This window comes from Rhinolophus sinicus, linkage group LG01, assembly GCF_036562045.2.
Source record: "Rhinolophus sinicus isolate RSC01 linkage group LG01, ASM3656204v1, whole genome shotgun sequence".
Taxonomy (NCBI): Eukaryota; Metazoa; Chordata; class Mammalia; order Chiroptera; family Rhinolophidae; genus Rhinolophus; species Rhinolophus sinicus.
Genome location: NC_133751.1, coordinates 117,601,257 through 117,625,608, shown reverse-complemented (window position 1 = coordinate 117,625,608; position 24,352 = coordinate 117,601,257). Strand labels below are relative to the sequence as shown.

Genomic DNA, 24,352 nt, shown 5'->3' with positions numbered 1-24,352 from the left:
TGAGCAGGGCTGAGGACGGGACACTGTGGACGTCACTCATTCAGAGGGTCGCCAGCAGTTGGAACACTCAACGGCACATAACACACGATCGAGCGCAAATGTTCATTTTTCTGGAGAGACCATTCAGATCCCCCAAAGCCAAGACCTGCTACTGAAGTGGGCTCTGTATCTCCACCCCACAACCATGGCCTGTAACGGTCTGAAAGATGGCAAGGACTTCCTGGCAGCCCTTGGAGAAGGGTGGGCAATGGCACCGGGGCAGGGGTGGAGATTCAAATAGAAAGCAGCACTGCCTGCCTTGCCTGAATGTGGTTGGTGCATCACCCGGGGCTTTTCCACATTTGTTAACCGTGAATGGACTCTGCACACACAGACGAGGGGGTGACCTCACCCTCCTGTGTATTCCCCACTCCACAGCAGGGGACTGGGCGGGGGCCTTATGCAGCATTTACCCTGCCAGCTGCTTCACTTACATCCTGTCTATTAACCCTCACTGCACCTCCACGAAGTAGTGCTCACTCGTTTATAAATGAAGACTGAGGCAGGACGTGACATGACTTGCCCAACAGAGAAGCGGGGAGCTGGGATTTGAACCCAGGTATGTGTGATGTGGATCCCTCTGCGGTCACATGTCAAACAGTGGTAGGTGGTGGGCCACAGGGAACGGAGGCTCAGTCACGGGGTAGCGATACTTGCCATACATCATTGAACAGGATGGAAACTCAAAGTATTTTTAAAATGAAGGTATAGCTTCAAAGAAACGGACTGGCGGCCTTGGTGTGGTGCACACGTTCCTCCCAAGACCACACTCCTGCCAGCTGTCAGGCAGCCCCTTTTACACCTTTCCCCGAGGTCCCAGAGCAGACCCGCCTGCCCCCAGCAGTTCGCCTGCTGGTTTCTGAAAGCCAGTGTTCTTTCTCCTTACTCTGACGAGGGGGAGGCCGCACAAGGGAGGACCCCTTGCTCATGCAGCTCATCAGGGGTGCTCATGCCTAACCTTTCCACCCCACACTGCACACAGCAGCTCCCAGGCACCCTGGTCAGGTGGGAAAATGCCCCTAGGGTTAGCCCTGTTCCATCACGAGGAGAAAGAGCCCCCTTGATGGGGTCCCCTCAGATTATACATGTGGCCACGTTCTGATGTCAGGGAGATGGGATAAGCTATCTGCAGGGCACAGTGATGAAAAAGATTGCTCCAACGCAGGAAACTGAATTAAGTTTCATTTATTCTAGGGCAAACTCAAAAGGGTTTTTTTGTTTTCTTTTTTAGCAAATCCTAGCACATTATTAACAACAACAAAAAATCTGTACATTTGCCATGATACACTTGAAAGTGAAACAAATAAGATATAAATACAGATAATGGATGTAACATGAAAAAGCCAAAAAAGAAAAAAACAAAAAACGAAAACAAAAACCAAAACAAAACAAAAAACAAAAACCCAACCTAGGGGTGTGGGGACCATGCGTGTGAACACAGCGCCGACAAAACTATTTTGGTGGCTGATATTTTTCAGAGCATTTATTTTTTCATTTTCAAACATCACTGTTAGCAAAGTCCTGTGGAATTCTACAAAGTTCTTATTTGCTGTTCTTCAATGTGTAGTATTATGCTTGATAAATAAGGGCGGCAGGGAAAGAAAAAGATGGAGACAAAAATCTGTTGCACCGCCCGCACAGGGCACTGAGAAGCTAGTGAGGAGCAGTCAGCCCCACGGCTGTGCGGGCACTGGGCCAGAGCACACTCAGGTGGGCTCTGGGGGTCCTGGAAGTCAGGTAAACAGGGGCGGCAAACTCAGTCTGGGTGCTTTGTTCTTCTGAGTTCTGTTGTGTCATCTGAACAGGAGCCCTGCAGGGAAGCGGGCAGGTGGCTGCAGCTGTCAGGATGCCGAGGGCAGCGGGCCCGGCGTCCCTCCCTGTGAGGTGGCGGCAGCATGCGAGTGTCCTCGGAGGCGGGCAGCGGTTGGACTGAGGCCAAGAGATCTGTGAGTGCCTGTATCTCTAAGTCAGGAGACCGAAGGTTGGGCAAGTGACATCAAGGCGAGCCCTTTGTGAGGACGATGAGGACATCCGGCAATGTTCAAGATTTCTTCCCCACTGGAGGCGGGGGCCATGGTGACCTGGGAGTCACAGAGTTGAGGGAGAAGGTCCACCCAAACACATGAGGCATAAAACAACTCATAAATAACCTAGCTAGTTACAGATCTCTACAACGGAGCAGTCATCAAAGACGCTCTGCTGACTCACTTGTAGAGTGTAAAAAAGAATCCCATTAGTGAAATATTAACAAACAGTATTTATCAATGAGAATAAGGCCTGGTCCTGCTATGTTTTGAGCCAAAAATAAGCCAATAATATTAAACCACTTAAAATGCACCCCTGAAGTTCTCTCAACAGCAGCAGTGGGGTACTCCCTACATGTGCGAGATACCCCTACACACACACACATACACACACACGCACGCACACACAGTGAAAGCACCCTGGCTTCACTGTTCCTGGACCTTCATTTTCAAAGCCTAGCTCCAAATAACGTAAAATAAAATCTGAATGAAAATGAGTTACGTTTGCTATAGTGTCTTTCACAACTCCCAACATCAAAGCTGGAGGGTCAGAACAGACTGGGGTGTGGAGGTCGGAGGTGAGAACCACACAACCTCGGCTTCTCAGCACTGCCAGCTGAGGGGACTCTGCACTGAAACAGCAAACACCTCATTAAAAATTAACATCAGAATAGGCATTTTCCTATGGAAAAAAAATCAGTTTCAATTTAGAGTAGTTAGGAGATGACAGAAATCTTCATGATTGCATAAGAATTTCCATTTGGCTTTAAGAATTTTACTCAAAACTTATTTAACCATACTCCACACTTCTATAGTTACTTTGGAACATTCAAACCCTCAAAAAACTTTTTAAAAGGGGCAGTTTCTCTGGTAATTTTTTTATTGAAGAAAAGGAAACACTCTAAAATTGTGTTTCAAATCCTGTTTTTCTGCAATTTGCCACTCACCATAATCACTTTTTCCTCAAACAATGACTGTTTTAACAGATGATCAAGGAAGCACTTCAGTCCATAAATTAAAAAAATAATAATTCTGATACCTGGTTTCTCTAGACTTTTCTTCGATCTTAATCCCAAATTAAACAGAGAAGTCAAAACTGAGATGGTAGAGTTGCCACTTACTAGATCAAATGAAAACCTTTTAAAATTGAGCAGCTTAAGCAAAGGATGGCAGAGAGGAAAAAAGATGGCGCCACGCCAGAATCACCAAAGACCAGGGTTGTGAGAGAAGCCCTGTTAAAACAGTGTTTTCTAAAGATCTTAGTAGCAGAACAAACTACTTCCATATCTTCTAGTGTCACGAAATGCCATTTTAGGCATCACCAACCGATGCAATACATTTACGTCGATGTTTTTGTTTGGGTATAAACTTTGTGGATTCTTCGGAGTGGAAGCTCTGGGGAGGGGGCCGACAGCATCACGGCATTGCTCCGCGGGCTGGGAGCCTGTCCTGGAAGAAGACCCTCCTAAAACCACAGTGAGGGCAGTCAGCCTCCAGTCTTGAAATTATAAGCAAAATTCTACTTGTTTTGTTAAAAAGCCATCTTCAGGCTTTTCTCCGTTTCTTGCCAAGACTCCGATGCGCATTCTCAGTAGGTCTCACAATACAATTTAAAGATGCACAACCCTTCCATGGTGTTAGCTGTGAAAGTGGGCGGCGCCCCCCACAGGCCACACCCAGAAGAAAGTGAGCTAAGGTGAAAGAGAAACACACATTGACACACCCTCCTCAACTCTGTTAACTGAAGAGAAAATGCTATTTCCTACAACGATTGGGTAAAGAGCTCTGATTTTTAAAAACCGCACCCCGCACACATGTGTTTAGGACCTCAGCAGGCTGTGTAAGACATGTTTAAGTATGGCTCTTTTCTGATTCCTTTTGCTTTGCTTTGTTTACATTCAATACCAGCAAGACTCTACACAAAAGCTGGAAGGGACCAAAATACTGATTGTAATAAATATTTGCAGGCCTCCTTGCCCTGACTGGGCAGCCGATGAAGGGGAGGGGAGGGTCTCTGAGAGGCACCCCGATTGCTTCTAGGGCAACACAGACGCGGCGTCGCCATTAGCTGTGTGTGGAGACGTCCGAGGAGGAGCTGCTGTTGCTGTTCGTGGTCTGGGCCCTCTTTATATATAAGTTTAGTAGCTTCATCTGCAAAGATAAGGTACAACTGGATTAGCAGCAGGAAAAGCAATCAGAAAGTAGAAAACGAGGAGGGAAACCCCAGGTGACAGTAATAGCACGTCCCTTAATTAGAAACTCATTCTCCAAGTATTTACTGAGTGCCTCCTCCTTATCCCACACATATGCTGGGGCCAGTGACAGGGAAGAGGCCAGAGTCTAGGGGAGAGGGAAATGCATGGCTTATGACAGAAGGGAAGAAACATGCGATAATGGGCTATTAGGACTCCCTGGGATACGGCAGATGAGGGGCAGACCCACACATTCAGGGGCGACGGCAGCCAATGGGAGGTGCCCTCCAGGCTAGCGGAAAAGCAGGCGGAGAGCCCAGGCTTCACAGGGATAAAGTAGCTAAGCCAAGATTAGAAGTCAAGTTTTCTGACTTTCACACCTTTGCTGACGCGGCTCCTCCCACCTCACACCTTCTCTCTCCACCTCCATTTCTGCCTCCGGACGCTGTGGCATCTGCGACCTACTACCTTAAAGGCCACCTCCATCAGGTTGTCCCTCATCTGTTCATTTGGATGTGACCGTTCCTTCCTTTCCACTCCTGTGCCACTCCCACCCCCACTGCAACTTAGCACATGCCACCTCGTGCCACAGGGAGCAGTGGACTTCTGGCAAGACTGGACTTCCTTAATGCCAGACACTGTGTCACTAACTAACATCCTCCCTGATGGGCGCAGCGCTTGGCAGTGAAAGGGCTTTCATATCTGAGACCTCATCCGGTTTGAATGTAAGCCCCCCCTAAGCCCTCAAGATAAATAAAGCAGCACATAACATAGTAGGTTCTTAAATACCGTTGGCACGTCACTAAGTTCATGTTATGTTGAGAATTTGCCCGATCATATTAAGAAGAGAAACAGATATTTGCAGAAGCAGAATGCCTATAGTAGAATCTATGTGAGATATGACATACTATCTACAGCCTTGTACCTGCCTCGCTCTAAACAGGCTGTAAGGCTGAGACAATTATCAGGCAGCCGGGGGAGAAGAGGCTGGTCTCGGGGGCCCATGAAGAGATGCTCAGGGTGGTGTGTGTGGCACACAGGAAGCAGTTACCTCTGATGACCGGGGCGACAGGAAGAGCGAGTGTACAGAGCTCCTACCAGAGGGAAAGGCACCCTGGCCCCGGCCCGCACCAAGCTGCTAGCTATCATGTACACATACACAGAGGCTGACATAGACTGCTGCGTTGTGGGTTTCCCACACATGGAGTCTGCAGTGAGCACCCTGGAGCTTGCTACTTTATTCAACAGCCCATCTCTGTGATCTCCCCACGCCAGGACCTGCAGTGCTTCTTTCACCTGCAGTGGACTATGTCATGTGTTAATTTACAGTATATGTCAGTTTGCTTTTGATTCCCCACCTTTAAATGTCTTAAACATTTTAAGATAATGCAAGTGCTATGATGAAAGTTCCACCACTTTACTCAAGGATTTCAATGCTGTAAAGCTCAGTGTGATACGTCCAGGCCCAATCAGGTTCAAGGGAAACCCTGGCACATTAGACAAAGGACTGACCTGAGGCTCAAGAGTTCTAAAACCAACTCCACACTAACTAGTCATGTGACCTCGGGCAAAACAGTTTCTAAACCTCAACTACTCCACCTGCAAAATGAAGAGCAACAACACTTCCAAGGAGCTTCTGCAGGTCCTTGTTCCTAAAATGTGTCCTCTGAACACACGGTTCTACCCAAGTTGTTCACGCTGCTACTTCCTGTACGTTGGTCCTTTTTCTCTCCTGGGCAACCCACCCCCATCCTGCCTAGTCCACTTCCTCCGAGAAGTCTCCTCTTCCTCCTCCTCCAGGGGCCCAGGACCCAGCAGTCAGAGCCTGTTTCACTCTGTCTACTGCCTGCTGGTCACTCCAAGGCGGCTGTACAAGTTTCCTTCTGTGTCAATCCCATCTCCCAGCTGTATTTTATGCTATTTCAGGGCAGGACGAGTTTTTGCTTTTCCCACATGCTTTAGCATAGTGTAGTGAAGAAAGCAGGTTCCTAATACATACTTGTTGAATCAGAGTTTTTTTTTTTAGAAAAAAAAAATGATCTAGAAGACAAGACAGTTATATTTCTGTGAAAGCCGGATTAAAAAAGAGCTGTGAAACATTGTACAGGGATGGCTGTACAACCAAAAGTACAAGGATGGAGCTATATATATCACAAAAATGGACTTTAAACAAAAAATGGTTACAAGAGACAAAGAAATATATATTAATAAAAGGTCAATACAGCAAAAACATATAACAATTATAAACATTTATGCATCTTAATAAAACGCCATCAAAATAAACGAAGCAAAAATGGACAGAATTAAAGAGAGAAACAGTTTTACAATAAGAGTTGGAGACTTTAATAATGGAAAGAACCAGAGAATAAGGAGGAAAACAGAGGACTTGAACAATACAATAAATCAACAAGATCTAAGAGACATAGCAGAGAATTCTACCCACCAACAGCAGAATATACATTCTTTTCCAGTGCATGTGGGCATTCTCCAGGATATATTATACTTTAGGACACAAATCTCAACAGATTTAAAAAGATAAATACACAAAGTAGCTTCTCTGACCACAACCAAATGAAATTAGAAATCAATAACAAGAGAAAACTGAAAAATTCACAAATGTGTGGAAACCGAACACACTTAAAAAAAAACCCCAAAAAACAATGAAGAAATCACAAAGAAAATTAGAAACTATCTTGAAACAAATGAAAATGAAAACATAACATACCAAAACTTACAGGATGCAGCGCAAAGAGGGATATTTACAGCTGTAAACGTTTATATTAAAAAAGAAAGATCCCATATCAACAACTTAACTTTACATCTTAAGGAACTAGAAAAAAATAAACTAAGCCCAAAACTAGCAGAAGGAAGGAAATACTAAAGATCAGAACAGAGATAAATGAAATAGAAAAATAGAGAAAAATCAATGAAACCAAAGGTCGATTCTCTGAAAAAAACAAAAAAAAGAAATTGACAAACCTTTAGCTAACTTGACTAACAAAAAAAAAAAAAAACACTCAAGTTACTAAAATCAGAAATGAATGTGGACATTACTACTGGTTCTACAGAAATCAGAAAGATTATAGAAGAATACTATAAATAATAGTACACCAACAAATTAGATAACCTTGATGAAATCGACAATTTCCTAGAAACACAAAACCTACCAAGATTGAATCATGAAGAGAAAATCTGAACAGACCTATAACTAGTGAGGAGATTAAATTGTAATAAAAAATCTGACAAAGAAAAGCCTTGGACCAGATGGCTTCACTGGTCCAAACATTTAGAGAATAAAATGCTCCTCAAATATTTCCAGAAAACTACACAGAAAAGAACACTGTCAAACTCACGCTATGAGGTTAGTATTGTTCTGATACCAAAGCTCGACAAAAACATTACAAGAAAACTACAGTTTCCTTATGACTACTGATACAAAAATCTTCAAGACTAACAAACTATATTCAACAGCACATTAAAAAGTTTATACACCATGACCATTTATGCACTGAGTGGAATTTATTTCTGAAATATAAGGATAGTTCAACACATGAAAATTGATCAAGATAATACAACACATTAACATAATGAAGGAAAAAAACCCCACACGATTATCTCAATTGATGCAGAAAACGCATTTGACAAAATTCAATACATTTTCATGATAAAAATACTCAACATACTAGGAATAGAAGGAAACTACCTCAGCACATCCAAAGCTACATATATGAAATGCCCACAGTGAACATTATGTTTGATGGTGAAAGACTGGAAGCTGTTCCTCTAAGATCAGGGACAAGGCAAGGATACCTGCTTTTTATCAGTTCTACTCAATATAGTACTGTAAGTTCCAGCCAGAGCAATTAGGCAGGAAAAGAAATAATAGGCATCCATACTGGAAAAGAAGTAAAATTATCTTTGAAGATGCTATGATCCTATATGTAGAAAATCCTAAAGATTCCACAAAAACTGTTAAAACTAATAAGTGAATTCAGCAAAATACCAGGACACAAAATCAACGAGCAAAAACCAGTTGCATTTCTATATACTAACAATGAAAAATAAACAATCGAAAAGGAAGTTAAGGAAACAATTCCATTTACAAAAGCATCAAAAAGAATAAAATACTTAGGAATTAACTAAACCAAAGAAGTGAAAGAATTGTACAGCAAAAACTATAAAATGTTACTGAAAGTAATTAAAGACATAAATAAATGAAAAGATATCCCATGTTCATGGATTGGAAGAAAATGTTGTTAAGATGTCAATACTACCCTCAAAGCTATCTAGGGGCAATAAAATCCCTATCAAAATCCCAATGAGGTTTTTGCAGAAATGAAAAATCAACCTTAAATTCATATGGAATCTCAATAGACCCCAAATAGCCAAATGATCTAGAAAAAGAACAAAGCTTAAGGACACCCAACTTCTGATTTCAAAACTTACTACAAAACTACAGTAATCAAAACAGTGTTGTGCTGCCACAAAGACAGACATATAGACAATGGAACAGAACAGAAAGCCCACAAATAAACTCTCACATATGTGATCAAATGATTTTTTACAAGGGTGCCAAGACCATTCAATGGAAAGGGGTAGTCTTTTCAACAGATGGTATTGGGAAAACTGGATAATCACAAGAAAAAGAATGAAGCTGGACCTTTACCTAACACCTACACAAAAATTAACTCAAAATGGATCAGGGACCTGTGTATAAGAGCTAAAATAATAAAACTTAAGAAGAAAACATTGGACAAAAGCTTCATAACACTGGATTTGTCAATGATTTCTTGAATATGACACCAAAAGTACAGCAACAAAAACAATAATAGACAAACTGGGCTTTGTTAAAATTAAAAATGTTGTGCATTAAAAGACAAGGAATTAATAACCAGAATATATAGAGAACTTCTAAAACTCAACAATAACAAAAAACCAAACAACCCATTTCAAAAATGGGCAAAGGACTTGAACAGATATTTCTTTGAAGAAGATATATAACTGGCAGACAAGCATAAGCGTATGAAAAGATTCTCAGTATCAACAATCATTAGGAAAATGTAAATCAAAACAGTACCACTTCACACCAGCTGTTAGGACGGCTACTATCAAAAAATGAGAATACAAATGCTGGAGAATGTGGTGACACTGGAATCCTTGTGCACTGCAGTGGGAATGTAAAATGGTACAGCTTCCATGGAAAACAGTTTGGCGGTTATCACATAAGCCAGCAATTCTACTCCTGGATATATACCCAAAAGAACTAAAAGCAGGGTCTCAAAGAGATATTTGTACACCCATGTTTTTCGCAGTATTAGTTACAACAGCCAAAAGGTATAAACAGCTCAAGTGTCCATGACCAAGAAGTGAACAAGCAAAATGTTGTATGTACAAACAATGGAATATTGTTCAGCCTTATAAAGGAAAGAAATTCTGACACATGCTATGACATGGATGAACCTTGAGGACATTATGCTAAGTGAAAGAAGCCAGCCACACAAAGCCGGGAAGTCCCCTTGTATGAGGCACCTGAGTAGTCACATTCAAAGGCAGAAAGGAGAATGAATGGTGGCTGCCAGGGGCTGGGGGAGGGGGATGGGGCGTTAGTTAATGGGCTCAGGGTTTCAGCTTTACAAGATGAAACGACATCTGTGGATGGATGGTGGTGATGGTTGTACAACAGTGAATGTACTCAGTGCCAGTGAACTGTACACTGGAAATGGTTAAGACAGTACAGTTTACGTTTATGAGTATTTTACCACAGTAAAAAAAAAAAAAAATTGAGAAGAAGGAAAAAGAAAGCTTGCTCAGGGTCACACAGCTAGTAAGTGGGGGACAGAGACAAGAAGGCAGGTGTTCTGACCCGAAAGCCAGTGTTGCTGCCACAGCAATGGGACACTTCTCAAAATGCCCCCACAGGTTCCTCTCTCCCTGTCCCTGCATCAGGCCTTTGTCTACAGAACCTGGTACCATTTATTAACTTAAGTAGTGGAAGGTGGTTGTGATAGGCCTTGGTTACAGAGAAACAGGAAGCTACAGCTTGATTCTATCTACTTCTAGTCTAGGCCACTGATACAGACTTAGCACCATGTTCCGTCAGCTACCCAGCTGGGTTTTTTATGGGAGGGAGGGTATTTATTTGTTTTAGGAGATATATATTAGACACTATTGAGTTCATATTAACACACGCGAGTTACCACGTCTAAAATCGTAATGGCTGGATGACTTGGGCTACCAAACCAGACAGGTGTTACGGCCAGCCTCCCTCAGCCCTTTGAGCTGACTGCAGTTAAAGTGGGGGATCAGGATGTGGGCTCTAGACTCAAGGCCACCACTGAGAGGGACAGCACAGGCCAACTGCAGGAGAAAGGCAGGAGAAAACACCTGTATTTTCTCAGTCCCTTATTGTAGGGGTCAAATGAGATGACAGGACAGCTCCCTTACTCAGGAAAGCAAGCGTGCCAGCCAAACCGATGTGTGACTAACATTCATTGTGGATGAATTTTCTATTTTAGAAATCCAACTCCCTCTGTGAATGCTCTCTTCTAGGCCCTCACTGCGGCCAGGAACCACCTACAAACCCCTGATGGAGGGAGAAGGAGAGGGGTTCCTGGCCTAGCACACAGCTCGTGAGTCTCGGCTCCGTACTTGTCAGACCGTGGTTAGGGAAGGTCGAGGAGGAGCCTGTGTAGGAGCAGAGAAGGAAAGAGATGCTGGAAAATGGCATCAGGTGCAGCAGCGCCCAAACATGTGTCCACACCTGCCTCGCTCACGTCTTCCAACCTACACGCTTGTTTGTCTGCGAGAGCAGTGAAGTTCTCCTTCTGGGCCAGTGAGTGGTTCTCAACTGTGCCCCACAGGGGACATCTAGCCATGGGTGGGGACGCTAGTGACTGTCATGGCTGAGGGGTGGGGTGTGCTACTGACATCCCAGGTGGTGGGTGGTCAGAGATGCTGCTGATCCGGCAACACCCAGGACAGCCCCCCACAACCTGGGGCCTGACGTGTCTGTAGTGCCGAGGGTCCTGCAGCCCTGCTCTGGACAAAGGTGGGCAGAGCTCTGGGAGCAGGCTCACACTGTGATGCTCACCAACTGTGTCCAAAGAACGTTGTATTGGAAAAGGAACAGGTGGTAACTTGCTGATTCCTTGTCTCCTAAGGAGCTCTGCTTGGACCACACCACCGCCAGGCACTTCTAACTCCATTTCGATGCACCGCCTCCTCAGGCAGCCCCGCCCCCAAGGGATCCGAGGCCCCGCCTCCTACCCCCTTGCTTCTCCTGCCAGAGCCTGGGGTTTCCTCCCTGCCCTCACCTGGCAGGTTCATCAGATCTAAGTTTACCTTTAAACCAATAAGCACTCTAGCCACTCTCATCTTCAGTGAGCCAAGAGTCCTTTTGTTCTATTTTCTGCCTGACTCTCGAATACTCAAAGGAACTTGAGAGGCAGGCTGGTGAGTGAAAAGCCTGGCTTCGGGAGTAAGATCACTGTGTACCTTTGGACAGGTTAATCACGGGCTAAGTGTCCTTATCCCACAGGGCAACGTTGTGCTGAATGAATGAGTCCACACGTGCAAAGTGTGGAGGACAGCGGCCGGGACTTGGCAGGTACAAGGCAAGAGTCAGCTATCATTCCTGTTGATGCTACGAGAAACCCAGTCCCGACTCAGCAATTTGTTAATCTAGCAGGTAAATTTCCTTAGTGTTTCTGTGAGAGAAGACAAGCTGGTCTCTAAACAGTCATCTTCCCTTTGGGAATAAGCTAGAAGCTCAAAGCTATCATTTCAAAAACAGGTGTTACCACAGATTACGCTGTAACTTAACGTGACTTCATTATACAGTTGTTCACTTTTCTCATTACAAAGAGGCTTTTGGAGAAATGAGGCCCAGCTACAACATACATGATGAGAAAAACTTGTCTGGGGTCCAGAGCCGCAGACAAGCTGGCAGAGCCCAGGTATGTGTATCAGTCCCTGTAACACTATACGTACCTTGCTCCCTGTGAGCTGTGCGAGGTGAGGTTTCAGCTCTTCTCCAATTACGGAATAAATTGCCACTAAGCAAAACACGCTGGCCTTCCGCACACTACTTTCAGTGTTGTCATAACCCTACAGAGTCAGAAGAGGAACACAAAAAGGAAACGAGATCAAAGATTTGCTTCAGTCACTATTTCATCAACATTGCTGCAAATGCCCTTATAGTTCAACCTTGGACTTGTCAAAAGCAACCAGGATACACCTTAGCTCTGCGACTGAACCCAGGGAGCTTTTGCCCCAGAGGCCAAAACTTAATGGTGTTGAGTGAGGGGGCTCCTGGGCTCTGGGAGCAGGAGGCTGGCGAGCTGCAGACTGGTCTGCGTCTGCACAGGGTGCTGCTTATAATGAGCGGCCACTGTACTGTCACCGAGAAACGTCATGAGAGACAGAATGAGAAAAGGAAATTAAGAGGGAAAAATAACTTGCTTCTTTCTTGTTTCTCCCAATGGTAAAACCAATTTTGTGTGAAAATCCCTTTAAGGAAATGAGAACTACTTCACTGGTCTTACGGGCAAACCTCTCTACCATCCTGAGACGGCTGGGGAATGTCCGGACAGCCTGACATTTGGTAGTGTCCCTATACAGCTGGACCTCCACCCACTGGTCAGCGTCATCCCCACCCCACACCAAAGGGACTACCTGCTGTTCTCCAAAGCCCCCAGGATTTTTCAGCCATTGTGTCTTTCCCTCTGCCTGGAATAATCCAGTCCTTAACAGTATATATTTAAATCCCCAGGCCACATGCTCTGCAAACAGCAGCATTTATTAAATGTGAAGCTGATCTCTCTACCCTGCCCACTGAAATCTCTTTCTAGGACCCATTTAATACCTCACCTACGAGCCTTCTCTTTGCCACCCTGCCCTGGAAATTACCTCTCCACCGCTGATCTCCTCCCTACCTGGCGCCAGCATCGCTAGCTGCCTGCACGGCGGTACTGTGTCCCATGGCAGAGAACATCCTGTGGCAGTGCCCCAACAGTGGAAGACATCTGTACCTTCCAGAGTCTGTCTAACGCAACGCCTCATGCTTAGAAGGGTTTCAGTAAACATTTGCTGGATATATGAGAGCAAGGACCATTACTTGTTTTGTACCCCACGGCCCACCTGCCTAGGGCTGGGGCCCACAGACGTGCAACAAGGGTTTGTTGAAGGAATGGACAGAAAAAAGAAAATCAAAACATGTTTACACTACACAGTTCGCTCTGGGAGCCGCAGTTCTAGGCTGCCAGGAAAAGCTTCCTGCTACATCAGAGGAGGGTGGGCTAGAAGACAAGCGAGAAAGTGTGAGGCATCCAAACCACGTGGCCTCCCGGGTTCTAACCACAGGTCACTATCGGCCTTACCTGTCTGCCCCCCATCACGTGAACCAGGAGAGCCGAGTCCCACCTCCCTCTGAGTGGCGCAGCCACGTCCCAGGCCACGCCGCCGCAGGGCTTACCTGCAGCAAGCCGGGGATGATGTCTGCGAGGAGCTGCAGCAGGGACTCCCTGGCGATCCTCTCGACGACCTTGGTCTGCATCTTGATGGCAGCGAGGTTGATGGGGTAGTCGGCCGTCTGGATGATGGGGCAGAGCACTTTGATGCACTGCTCGGGGTGGATGGAACTGGCCAGCGTGGACGCAGCCTCCTCGGCAGCTCTCACCACCTGAAACCCAGGTCCCCCAAGGAGTGAGCTCCACATACTGCTGGAGGGCAAAGATCCAGTAACACTGCTGCCTAATTTCAGAGGCCAAATGACAGACTTCACTTAAGGCCACATAGCAGCCATCACTTCCTCTGGCCAATTTTGTTAAACAAAGTAATAGAAGAGTAGTTTGGAGGGTAATTTTATAGAGAAATGGGGCCATGGGAAGGCAGGTACAGGGGATTCTGGCAAAAATCTTAGGTTGGAAATGTGGTTCTCTGAGTCTAGTCTACCCCCCACAGCAGCAGCAAAGTCTCCGAGAACCTGTTAGAAATGTAACTTCTCAGGTCCCACCTGGACCTGCTAAATCAGAGATTGTGGGGGTGGAGCCCAGCAAGCTGTTTTAATAAGTACGTGGGAGATTCTTCAGTACATGGAAATTTGAAAGTCTCTGCCCTAGCAGATTAGGACCTGGAAACATAAATGCTTTCCAACGGCGTGTGGGCCACCAACTGGAACCACTGAGAGAAGCCTGGAAGGAAATCAGAATGACCTCGAGACTTACTTTCCACGGAAGTGCCTAAGTGCAAAGTGTTTTCCTGAGGAGCCTCTTTTGGAAAGTTGCTTTTCCAGCAATCTGTGCTCAGGGTATCACCTCATGGCCAAAGAGCAGCCTCTGGCCTCTGATGGGATCATGCTGCACTGGGACACGACGGTCACCAGAAGGGCCACGGAGACCTTTGTTACAATGGTGAACTCCTAATGCAAAACCCAGTGAGGAAGGAGAGCCCAGGGCTTGGGCTCAGAGAGCTGGAGGCAAAGCCTAGTCATGCCCTTCCCGCATGCTAAGCCCTCATTTCCTCATCTGTGAACAGGCATGTCTCAGAGACCATAAGATGGTGGTACTGAGACGTACTCGATATTCAGGAAACGGTGGTTACTACTAATAATGGCATAGGAGTACATACCGTGTTTCCCCAAAAATAAGACCTAACCGGAAGATAAGCCCAGGCATGATTTTTCAGGAGGACATCCCCTGAACATAAGCCCTAATGTGTCTTTTGGAGCAAAAATTAATATAAGACCTGGTCTTGTTTTCAGGGAAACACGGTACATAAAGGATGTATGAAGACCCCAAGCCATCAACAGGTATGCATTTTCTTAGAAAACACAATGGAAATCTAACACTTTTCTCCTCCTGGAGAAATGTCCAGGAATGAGCCGGACTGAAGAGGAGAATTCCATCAGATTCTCCTCTGCTTTGTGTCCTGCTATTCAAAGGCAGTTAGCTTTGCCTTTACCTCAGCATCAAGACCAAGGCTACCAGCTCAAGCGTCTAAGCATCCCAGCGCTCTGTGGTTTAAGCAGAGACTGACAAAAACAGCACAGAGACCACTTGAGCAGTGTCTTCTAGTCCTGGGCACGAGCAGGCGAAGTCAGAGCATATGAGCCCAGGAGGGCAGGAGACACCGAAAGTCAACCCGAGCCGCAAGGTGGACGCAGGTGCCACCAGTGACTGTGAGGAGGCACTGTCCGTCAGAGCCCTGGGTTCTCTCTCGAGGAAGGGCTGAGTCAGATCTCAGGGCTCCAGCGTAGCTTTGGGACAGGATGCCGCTCAGCCTTGCATTCAGCCTGGGCCACACTGTCTGGGAATGGGGCTCGCTGATTGGAGCCTGCTTCATTGGACACGTGTCTGCTCTACTCTTGGAAGATAAAGGAAAGTCCTTTCCACACCAGGGAACTGGAGTCATCTCACTTAAAAATCCACATATTGGGGCGGCCGGTTAGCTCAATTGGTTAGAGAGCGGTGCTCTTAACAAGGTTGCCAGTTCGATCCCCACATTTGCCACTGTGAGCTGCGCCCTCCACAACTAGATTGAAACAACTACTTGACTTGGAGCTGATGGGTCCTGGAAAAACACACTTAAAATAAATAAAAGTTTTAAAAGAAAGTTCCCATATTTAGGGCTTTTAGTGGGTTGCTAATAGTGGGTTTTTCACTAAGCTCCAGTCTGGCTACTCATACCCCAATAGCCGGCATTTAACACTACAAAAAATCTAGAAAGAAATGCACAAAATGTTAACACTCATTATCTCAGAATGGTAAGATTAAGGGTAATTTTATTTCATTCAGATTTTTTATATTGAAAAATTACAATGAGTATCACATGAGCATTTGTAGCAAGGAAAATGTATTCATAAAAATCTACTTAAAATGCTTTTTGAGTTAGCAGTGCAGCCCTCGGTTCAAGGAGGAAGGTACTAGAGTGCTGCACTCCAGGGGAGGCAGCCCTCGTACGTCTTCCTGAACTGAACCTGACCCCTGGCAGGGAGCAGGTACTCCTGGGGTGTTAGCTGAGCCTGCTGCCTATGTAACACTATAATGTATAGTATTATAATTATTATTACTATTTCTGCTTACCTCCGTTTCCATAAACTCTCTTCTGCTAAACAGAAAACTCATTGTCCCTTAAACAAACGTGCTGACACATGTGCCCTCCTGGCAGCAGAATCAGCTGCTTCCCTCAGTCCTTGAGTTTCTCTTCATTTCTCGCATCAGATGTAGATTGCTTTGTATTCTTGCTGACATGTCCATGTGTGTTTCTACTTCCCCAACAGGCTGCAAAGGCCCAGCAGGCAGGAGCTGGAATATTTCTTTTGTACCCCAAAGTAGGCATCAAGGCTGGGCACTCACCAGCTAGCTGTTCAACACTTACTGAGGGGCTGAATTTCATTCTCCTGTCTGCTTGAGGCTTTGTTCCTGTTGAAATAAGTTCTACTTTCCTCAAATCTGAAAGTCACACTGCTTTCGTGTTGGAGGCCTTTTGGACTTTCCCTGGGAGAACCTGCTATCTCCTTAAAGCACTGACCCGGGCTGGGTGTCTCATTAAATAAATCATCCGTCATCACCTAGCCAGTGGGTTTGTGGACAAGACATACACCTGTGGGGACATACACCGCATTTACGTATTAATCCTTTCAGGAGCCAAAATGAAGACCCAGATCAGCGTGGTTCAAGGGTAAACACTGTGTACCTGTGAGAAGACAGGCATCCAGAACTTCTAAGATTTATCTGTGTTTCTTACGTAAGTGAAAGTTCAGGCTTTGCTGAAAAGCACTGTGGAGAGGTAATTTTAAGAGTCATGTTGTATTCTCAAAAAGGACGTAAGAGTCTTAGGAATTTCAAAGCCTAAGCAATTTTTTTCTCTCCACCCTTCCCTCTGCCTTCCATTTGTACTTTCATTTCATTCCGTGTGCGTCCATTCACTCCCACGTGTCAGGACTCAGCTCAGAGCTCAGACCAGAGGCGAGGATGCCTGGCAGTGGGCAGGGTGGGGGTGGTCCATGCAGAAAGGCAGTGTGACGATGCAAAGGCCCAGGGAATGGAGGATGAGGCCACGGAATCAGGCAGGGGCCAGACGGGGGGAATCTGCTGCCTGAGGAGCTTCCTGCAGTTGGCCAGGATGAGATGGAAGGAAGGCGGTGAGGGATAGGAAGCAGAAGGAACGTCTGCAGAAGCTTCTCTGGAGCTCTGCAGAAATTCCTCCAGCTCAAGGGCTCTTGGCCCTACAGAGCAAGCCCACCCTGCCTTTGCCTCCCCACAGAAAGCAAGTGGTTTGGGTTAACCAGGTTGCAGGCTCAGCTTTCCCAGGACCTCAATACACATGAACGGACTTCTGTGGCAGCAAGCACGAACTCAGTCCCACTTAGGGCACGTCACTCCACTTTACATACACATGGAAATAAGACTATTTGAAGAAGCCCACTCTGATTTTTTCTTGCCAGGTCAAGCTCTGCAAAAAACAGCTTTTTCTATACAGGTCCAGGAAAAGTAGAGTGCTGTCTGGCCTGGTGTGTGTGTATGACCTTTACCCTTTTACCCCGACCACGGCAGCCTCAGGGGGTGGAGGGCCACACTCCACCTCTGAGAGCAGTGTGGCACAATCTCAGGTCAACCCTCTGCCAAGACACTTCCTCGGTCTGAGCCACAATTTTTAAAAACGCTAAAATGAGGATTCAGAAACACCTACTTTTATGGTTATTTGGATAGAGAGAAATAACAAGGATGGTAGCTATGAAACACGTGGCTGTCAGCTAGGCCTTGCTGCAGGAACAATACCAGAGGTGGGGCTTGGCAGTGCAGGTAACTACTAGTGGTCAGCAGGCAGCCTGGGAGCTCCAGGGCTGCCGGAGAGCGGAGCTCTGACCGGAGGGCCCCTCCTACCCGGTCCGCTGCCCACATCGAGTGGGTCTGCTGCTCCAATAGCCTCTCCGAATGCTAAGCTGATGACCATGTAAACATTCTTCAATCCGGCATAGAGGGCCAACAAGCCTGGCGCCGGCCTGTCCAGTCCCATTTTCAGCCGTCTCTCCTCCTACGGCACCCTGGTAATACTGAGCTGAGGGCACGTCCTGCCAGCCACACGCAGGGCCCGGGTCTAATCCCTGCACTCTTTCTGCAGTGAATGTGGCTCACTCGTGTTCTTCACCTGGCTGGGCCAAGCCATCCCTCAGGACCCACACACCCCAACAGAACCTCCAGGAAGCCTCACGTGCACCCCTTGATCACTGCGCTCCAACATTCTGCTGAAATCGTCTCGCCCACTAGACGGAAAGTTCCGTGAAGGCAACCTCCCGTCTCAGCTGCCTTTCTACCCCCCGTGCCCAGCACAGTGCATGTCCAATACACATTAGGTACTCGAGAAATGTCTGTCAAACTGATTTTCCCGCACTGCATGTATTTTTAAAAAGGCTCACGACTGGCAAAGTCACCTCTTGGCATGCCTCACTGGTCTGCACTTACAAATTCTAACTGAGGAGCCAGTCCAGCCAGTGCAGAGGAAGGCCAAGATGCCCACAAATGACCAGCTGGGGTCAGGACAATCAGCCATCCAGGCCCAGAGTGTCCCATCTAGGTGACACGCTGGCAAGGGCACACATGTGCTGCTGAGTTTGGGTCAGCTTCTCCCAGTGATGTCGGAAGAGGGGTGGCGTACTTCTTAGACCAGCTCCATCACACATGGATTACCTAAGATGAAGTGCTTTTCTTCCTCCTCACTTCATGCGCCCATGCTCTGAAATCAACCCTTTCTACTGTAAGCAAGTGCTGCTCACAAGTCTCTTGACACAGTGGCCAGAAAGCTAAGTAATGCTAACCAAGAGAGGAAACTTTGGGTCTTAGTTCTTAAACATGGAAAAAAAAAGTAAGAGAGTCAGAAAATACTGGATGATTTCATAGATACAGCCAAGTTAGAAAACAGTGATGTACAGGAATCAACATTTATGGTCCCAGCAGGAGGTGGGAAGTAGATCGGTGGGTGGGCAGACACAAGCTCTGGAGACAGACTGGGATTCAAGTCCTGGCCATGCCCCGTAACAGTCATGACAGGAGCAAACTGAAAACCTCCAGGCGCCTGTCAGGGATGCTACAAGCATTACGGAGACACGGATAATAAGTTGCCAGATTCACAGCGAGAACTCTGTCATATGTCTCCGTCTTCTCCAGTTCGTGCTCGACTGTCATTGATGCTAAAGTGAGTTACCCTGCAGCGAGCTGCTGGGGGAACATACTGTCAGATCTACCGAGGTCAAACCCAAACCCACGAGGAGCTTCCCTTTATACAACTCCATTAATCCTAGGTGTCACCTGCATGAAGCAGTTAATCCCATGTATCTAACACAAGGAGGTTTTCTGAAAGTAAACTGCCAGCAGCTGCACTTGAAGATGGTAAGTGTGAGGCCCTTTTTTACTGAGGTTCGAGAGAGTTTCCCAAGACACAGAGTTTTTGGCGAGGCAGGAAGGTGTTCTTGACTTCCCTCTCTATGCCAAACCCCAGCTTTTGGCGAACTGCCTGAATCAGGGGGAACTTCAGGTTTTGCTCCTGTGTTCTGTGTAACATAAGAAGCGAAGATTAAAAATGTAAGCAAACAGAAAGCAAAAGTCAACATGGGCAACAGAGAAAGGAGGACACGACTAGCGGACAAGGTGGCCAGCAGCAGCAAGGACTCAAACGGGGGAGGAGCACATCCATGAGAGCGGGATCAGGCAGGCTCGGGGCAGAATCCACCTGAAAGCTCTCAAAATGGTTCTATTTCTGATGATTTTACAGGTCTGGTTAGAAACAGGAATTCTTCCTTTTCTAAATTAGTGAAAAAATAGTGTCTAGCTAGGAAAAGCACAATTTCCTTATCTGACTTTTTTAAAAAAATGAGATCATTACTCAGAATACTGATGAATGTTTGTTTAACGATAAGGTTTCTTTTAGAGCACAGAACTTGTCAAAATTTGAATTGCATGTTTTAAATCCACCAAGTTTGATTTGGCCCTCTCACAAACACATCAGAATAATTGGCTCAATAAAAATAAATTAAAAAACAAATGTTCAGAAATGATTGGAATCAAAGAACTCTTCCAAGGGGAGTACACCTAGTTTAGCTCCTCAATCATTTGGAAGCTAAGAAAAAGGTTGGCACCACCTTCTGGGAAAAGCTGGAAAGACCCTTATAAAAATAGGATTGACACGAGTTTGGTGTCCACTCGTATACTGGGCAAATTATGTCTGTGGTCACTGCTATAAACTCTGGGATTCAAGGTGCAGTGCCAACGTGGACCTGAAACTGATATGCGAGTCCATTTAGCTCGACTGAGTTTTGGATCTGGTTCTGCCATCTGGTGATCTTGGGGAAGATTTCTTCTGCTTTCTAGGCCTCAGTGCCCTCACCAGTAAAACAATGGTGAGAATCTGAACCAAGGTTTTTATACTATTGTGGATTATAAAACCGTATCCTCCACTCCTACTTGGTAAGTGCTCTCCCCTGAAAAAATGCACATACGAAATATTTCAGAAAGCAGATTCTGAATGAAATGATCTCTGACGACATAGCCATTGCACCCTGCCTGGGAAAGCAGATTCAGGGCAACTCTATCTGCAACGTGCTAACTAAGGCTCTCAGGTGGGAGACTTACTCTGTCCTCCCCCAAAGGACAGAACTAGGGCTCAAAGGGAAAATGCTGAGGAGCCTGGGAGCCCAGGACGAGGCTGTGTCCCGTCCTGGAGGCTCCTCTCTGCCTCTCCAAAGTCCATCTCTGAGAACTCATGGTCTTCTCCAGCCGAAACATGTTTTCCAGACACTCCAGTGTAGATAGTGACAGATTTGGCTAACACAGTAGTTCAAAGACACAAGTTGTGTTTTCATTGGAGTTTTAAAGTTAATTCAACCAAACTTAAAAGGCCTTTTTAGATGTAATTAGAGAAATGCAGTTCGATCTGCTTTGTGTAAAATTAAAACAACTCAACAACAATTCTATTCCTAGTCTGTCAACTTTCTTCAGTGGAAGAGGATACAAAAGACAGCATCTTCGGTTTCCAACGTCAGCCACCTCACACACCCGACGTTAACGTCAGCCTTGCAGCACACAATGCACCCCTGCTCCCCAACTCACCGAGCGTATGAGCATTTTAGGGACCCACAGAGCTTCTGGGACTTGTGCACAATCACACAGCCAGTGAACTGGCAAACGGAGGATGAGAACCCAGGTTTTCAAACCCCCAATTCAAAGGTTCCGACATTAAATAATGGCCCCTTGACTACTTTCTGCATATGTTCCCTCAGTAAGACGCCCTTTCTGAAGCTATAGGAGCTAGAGGGCAGGAGTCACACCTGGCTCCTCGGAGGGTCAGTTCACCAGAGAAGCAGAACACTCACTCCCTTTGCCCCGAGAACAGTGGGAGCAGCAGCTGCTGCTGCTATAAACTGGACACAGTGCGCGGCCCTTTACAACGACCCTGTGAGGTGGGCAACGGTATCTCCACCTGACACAGAAGACGAGGCAGCCTTGGTTCACACTCAGCCCAAGCACCCCTTCTAAGCGCATGCGCCTCTCCTGGCCACGCTGCCTGACTGCGTTAGAATCCTCTCCCTAACACCCTCCTCAGTCAGTGGCAGGTCCTCACCCCGCCGCCGCCGCTGCCACCGAGTCGCAGGTTCTAACACCTCAGGCACCCTTCCTTGACGATTCCAGCACACTCCAAACTTACATTTCACTCTGAACCACATGTTAATTCCTTTGCTTTAAACTCAGCTAAACCACAAGCTCCTTGAAGACTAGAGCACTTGCCCCCACCTCCACCCCCAAGCCCCTGCCGCCAATAATAAAACATTCACCAGAGTTTGCGTGAATAGTGTCAAGCTATCGGCTCAGCAATTCTGAACTTTTATATGACTATACAGGTCTCTGGTTTTGTCTTTTTGTTGAAAAGCAAACACAAAGGAAATGGGCTTCTGGCTGCATCTCAAGATTGGGCTCATGGAAAACTGGAGACTTAGAATCTATGAAGTGTCAGGTTTGCTACTCCGTGGCGACTTCTATCATCTTGAGGCTGCAGGAGACGTGGATAATCATCTAGTCCACTCCTTGGGCTAACAGATAAGAAAAACCAAGGTCCAGAGAGGTGAAGTAACTCCTCCAGGTTCACACCATGCACTGTTCTCAGAACCACTGACAGCACAGCATGGCTGCTGCTGGACTGGCTGCTAAGGGCCATTGCAGAGTGCAGGGGTCCGGTTAAGAGGGTGACTGGAGAGTGTCCGTCCCTCCCCCCACTTCCACCCCGCCCCCAGCTTGAGTCTTTTAATGATCCCTCATTACCTGAAATGGTAATTTTTTTTCTAGTGGGAGGATTTTTTTTTTTTTTAAGTTTCAGGTGTACAAAGCAACATAATAGACATTTACACCCCTCATAAAGTGATAACCCACCCCCTAAGCTACTACCCCTCTGACACCTTACACAACTGTTACAATACTACTGACTACTTTCCTTATGCTATATTCCACCTCCCGTGGCTGTATATGCATATATTTACTTATACTTGACATACAGTATTATTCTACTTCAGCTCTTCAGGTGTAAAGTGCATTGGTCAGGCATCTACAGTTTACGACGTGATCCCCCGGTAAGTCCAGTGCCCACCTGGCACCTTACATAATCTTTGCAACATTATTGATTATATTCTCCATACTGTATTTCATATCCCCGTGGCTATATTGTAACTACTAATTTGCACTTTCTAATCCCTTCACTTTCCCCATCCCCTCCCTCCTACCATCTAGCAACCAACAATTTTTCTTTTATATCTCTAGTCTGTTTCTATTTTGTTTGCTCATTTACTCTGTTCTTTAGATTCCACATATTAGTGAGATCATATGGTATTTGTTTTTCTCAGTCTGACTTATTTCACTTAGCATAATGTTCTCAAGGTCCCTCCATGTTGTTGCAAATGGTAAGATTTCATTCTTTTTTTAAATTAATTTTTAAACAAATTTTATTGGGGAATATTGGGGAACAGTGTGTTTCTCTAGGGCCCATCAGCTCCAAGTCATTGTCCTTCAATCCAGTTGTGGAGGGAGCAGCTCAGCGAAAAGTCCAGGTGCCGTTTTCAATCTTTAGTTGCAGGGGGCGCAGCCCACCATCCCATGTGGGAATTGAACCAGCAACCTTGTTGTTAAGAGCTCGCACTCTAACCCATTGAGCCATCTGGCCGCCTCTCATTCTTTTTTATAGCCGGGCGGAGAGTGGTTTTAATTGGTGTTTGAAGCAGAACATCAGCTCACTAAAATGCTTTCTCTCTCACACACTCCTGCTCTTCTCTGGCCATGATATTCGCCAAAAGGTAAGACACATCATGCTTGCTGGGTGACGCAGAAGCCAGAAAACGAGTCCCCGAAAAGTTTTCTTTTAAAATCATTTTGGTCTGGCTTTGCTTTGTTAATTCCTTGAAGTCATAACACATAAAACTAAAAATGACTTAAAAACTCCTGAGACGTTTAACAGTGGTTGTTTTATATTTATCTAAGACTGACTTCCCCAAACAAGCCTGAGGCTGGAGTCTGATGCCTCATACACTGAGACTTGTGTGTGAGGCAAGAAATGTTTGGTGACCCGGGATAGTGATGTGAATATAGTGACATGAAATGACACGAACACTTTCCTCTTTTAATAGGCAAGTGTAATCGAATATTCACTAATGTGGCCAAGTTCAGAAAAAGCTAAGCCTAGTGATCAGAAAGTCTCGATTATAGATTCTCTTCAGGAAGTAGAGTTGGTGCTTCCTTTAAGTTTACGCACAAACAGTGACTGGCAGCAACAACTGTTCTTACACTGTGTGTGTATAAAATGATTCATAATTAGCATAGCAACTATTTACCAAGAAATGGGTCTTTTGAAACAGATAAGGATATCTGAGAACAGTTTAGGTAGCAATATGTGTACAGCACATGACATTTTTAAAAGTGTATTTCCATATTCCTATGTCTTTGATTCTCACATCCGTCACGCTTACATAGGTTTATAAAGGTGATGAAAACGAACAACACAGCTGAAGAGGAGGAGACACTGGACTGAAAACCAGGCTTTCTGTCTCACGAGTCATACCTCACA

At 45.8% G+C, this 24,352-nt stretch overlaps 1 protein-coding gene across 31 annotated transcripts in view; it reads right to left on the bottom strand.

Moving 5' to 3' along the window:
• Window positions 1–1,209: 1,209 nt before the first annotated feature.
• The window catches only part of CLASP1 (cytoplasmic linker associated protein 1), a 247,672-nt gene continuing 224,529 nt past the window's right edge, over window positions 1,210–24,352 (bottom strand). For all 31 annotated transcript variants that reach the window (XM_074334995.1, XM_074335073.1, XM_074335009.1 and 28 more), the window contains 3 exons: window positions 13,728–13,934; window positions 12,245–12,361; window positions 1,210–4,214 (listed from right to left, as the gene is read on the bottom strand). In XM_074334995.1, the coding sequence (XP_074191096.1) occupies window positions 4,128–4,214; window positions 12,245–12,361; window positions 13,728–13,934 (411 nt within the window). In that variant the 3' untranslated portion in view covers window positions 1,210–4,127. The remainder of the gene's footprint in view (window positions 4,215–12,244; window positions 12,362–13,727; window positions 13,935–24,352) is intronic.